The following is a 2,779-nucleotide window of genomic DNA, read 5'->3' as shown; positions in this document are numbered from 1 at the left end:
TAAAAATAGTAAAACATTTTTTATAAAAAATAAAATAAGGTAACAACTTTATATTAATTCAAATTAGTTAGATTAAGACAATAATTAAAATTGTAATAAATTAAATTTGTGTAATTCAGATATTATAAGTAATATTTATAAAATTCAAAAAAAAATCTAAAATTGATGAAATTGGGTTGGGCCACCGAAATGGGATGGGCCACTAATTTTGAGTCGGGCGGTAATTTTTTTTAACAAAGCAGGGGAATTGAAATTTTAGACCAAACAAAAGGATAGTCGGACAAATTAGGGTGAACACTAAGCAGCGGCGGGTTGGGAATGATTCTCACATTCCAATGGTGGTTTTAGTTCAATTAGGGTTTCAAGCAAACTACATCGGGGTTTGATTTGAGGTATTAATTCTTTCTCTCTCGGTCTCTCTCCCATACTATATAAGTTCTCTTCTCTCGTTATCTCTCTTGCTTACTAGGTAATTGACTCTCGGCTATTTCCCTCTCTCCCCTTACAGAACGGAAATGGAATTAAAGCTTGTAATCAAGACTCAACTGATGGAACCGGTTGATGTGATACGTATGTTGTTGAATATATTAGTGGTTTGATTCATAAACTGAATTAAGTGGAGACATTTTAATTGATATATCTGAATGGATAGATGATCAATAATATATTTTGTTGAATTTGGGAATTTATGCTCACAATGTAACGCATAGGGTTTCTGCAAAAGTACATTCTATCATGCCTATACCCTGTGATATTCTTATATTTATCGACTATGCATGTGTTTTGACTTGCTTTAACTCATGGACCGGAGAATGTTAAGCCTCAAGTAAGACAGGCTGATGAATGATAATAATGGTAATTTTTGCTTTGAGGTATGTTGATACATGTTTAGTTGGTTGTTTGTTAATTTTGCATGTCCACTTGTGTTATACATTATCCTCATGTATAGAAGTTTCTGGAACTGCATTGTATGAGTTGAGATCATAACTTTGAGATTAATCAATGATACTTGAATGCTTTTCAGGTTTTACCAGGTGAGTATCGCTTGTCATCTTTTGTAGCCAAGCTTGAGCGTGCACCAGAGCTCTTGCTTTTGCCTACTTATGTCGATGTCAATGTCAATGTCAACAGACCATTACTAAATGTCAGATTCCATCAGGTAGTCACAAAGGCTGCTTAGACTAATCTATGTTACCTCAGTCTTGCTCTAATTCGTCTATTTTTCTTTTTCAAAAATATTTTTTATTGCTCACGTAACAATATATAGAGAAGCCGGATCTAAGTTTGAGGGTGTTATTAAGGGTATCTTTGTCTAGTTTTATATTATTAAGGCTGCTTAGACTAATCTATGTTTTTTCCTATATATTACTTTTAAGTTAAATATTCAAAGTATGTGTTATTGGTTAGGTAGTCACAGTGGACTGCATTTATTCGTACAAGTTCTACATTGTTAACATAATATTTTTTGGAATGAATCAGGCACAAGTAAATGTCATTGGTTCAGTCACGTGCAAGGAAAATGTGGCTCTTCTGTTTATGTTACCCTTGTAAGATTGGGTGGTAGCAGTAATAAAGAGAGCAAGACAATTAGTTTGACTGATTAGAGTAGTGAATTTCAGTTTCCTAACATCCTACCATGAAAATACAGGCTTGAGGTATCGTGCTGAAGTGTTGCACACTTATTATACTTTTTCCTTTTGACTTTTTCATCTTTCATGTTGAAGCTGTGAAACACAAGGAGTCAAGGACTATATAGCGTAAAAGCATACCTTCCTTTGCTACTGAGTTAATAGAACCTTCAAATTGTTGTCACTAATTTGTTAATTATCTTATTAACAAATTGTTATGGAACTGGTTGTTGTCATTAATTTTTTAATTATCTTATTATCTTACTAGTTATTACTTATTGTTAATTATGGAACTAATTTGTTGGAAGAGGAGAATGAATTATCTTATTCACCTGATCAGATTGTTGTCAGTAATGGAGCAAAGAATTATATAACTCAAGATGTTCTTGCGTCTATTGCCCAAGTGATGAGGTATTTTTTAAATTTAAGAGACAGTCCATTATTAAATTGTAGCAATTACTATGTTTATTTGCATTTGTTATTACTTTGTTTGATCTGATCCTTTCTTTAAATTGTAACATTACCCAGGCTAAGGCAAACTAAGGCACAGTCAAAGAGTTAAAGGTACTCAGATCCCGATGGAAAGACTGTCAATGATTTTAGCACCACCGACGACCTTACAAGAAACCGACCTTACAAGAAACCGCAACATAGATGTTATATTCTTGGACTTAAATACCATCTTAGATATTATGCTTACAGGACTTGCTAATACTTGAATGTAGTTTTATAGAAATTGATTCATCTTTTTGTAATAATAGTTCATGAGTTTTTATTTATTAATTTAATTGAGTTTTTACTATAATTATTCTTGCAATATTTTTATTTATATTTTAGATTTAAATATTTGTCTATTTATTATTATATTTTTGAAAATTAAATAAAAACAAGCAATAAAAAAACTTTTGAATATAATTTTAAAAACTATTCTGAAAGAAATTCTAAGATGTTTTGCAACATAAAATGTATGTTAATATAGAGTCCAAAAGATGTTATTGAGATTTATAGTAACAAAATATGATATATTGTAATAGAGTAGTTGGTATGTTGTTATAGATATCTATACTCACTAGCTACGAGTCAACATAATTTTGATGTTGCCTTAGCCCTTTTTGGGCTTTTAGCAACATTTTTTCAATTTTATAGCAACA

The 2,779-nt window shown here is 31.2% G+C and overlaps 1 protein-coding gene across 5 annotated transcripts; it reads left to right on the top strand.

The window, feature by feature from the left end:
* Positions 1 to 254: 254 nt before the first annotated feature.
* On the top strand, positions 255 to 2,433 carry LOC141687352 (uncharacterized). Of its 5 annotated transcripts, XR_012560989.1 has the most exons (6): positions 255 to 392; positions 509 to 872; positions 1,025 to 1,159; positions 1,480 to 1,655; positions 1,969 to 2,039; positions 2,157 to 2,433. XR_012560989.1 is itself a non-coding variant. In XM_074492595.1 (5 exons), the coding sequence occupies exons 2-5, from the start codon at positions 844 to 846 to the stop codon at positions 2,188 to 2,190; spliced, it is 252 nt and encodes an 83-aa protein (XP_074348696.1). In that variant the 5' UTR covers positions 255 to 392; positions 509 to 843; the 3' UTR covers positions 2,191 to 2,433. The 5 variants fall into 5 exon arrangements, 2 of the variants coding, with proteins under 2 accessions (XP_074348696.1, XP_074348695.1); XR_012560990.1 differs by having other exon boundaries at positions 509 to 570; positions 1,480 to 2,039; XR_012560988.1 differs by having other exon boundaries at positions 1,480 to 2,039.
* The last annotated feature ends 346 nt before the right edge of the window (positions 2,434 to 2,779 follow it).

Source organism: Apium graveolens, chromosome 9 (genome assembly GCF_009905375.1).
Source record: "Apium graveolens cultivar Ventura chromosome 9, ASM990537v1, whole genome shotgun sequence".
In the NCBI taxonomy this organism is placed as follows: domain Eukaryota; kingdom Viridiplantae; phylum Streptophyta; class Magnoliopsida; order Apiales; family Apiaceae; genus Apium; species Apium graveolens.
This window is presented reverse-complemented; position numbering and strand designations above follow the sequence as displayed.

Excerpts from the sequence above, each read along its gene's own strand:
- LOC141687352 (XM_074492594.1), top strand. The coding sequence starts at position 840 with ATGAATGATAATAATGGTAATTTTTGCTTTGAG. Across the intron at positions 1,160-1,968 it reads TAAATGTCAGATTCCATCAG|ATTGTTGTCAGTAATGGAGC; the intron begins GTAGTCACAAAG and ends TCACCTGATCAG. Across the intron at positions 2,040-2,156 it reads TCTATTGCCCAAGTGATGAG|GCTAAGGCAAACTAAGGCAC; the intron begins GTATTTTTTAAA and ends AACATTACCCAG.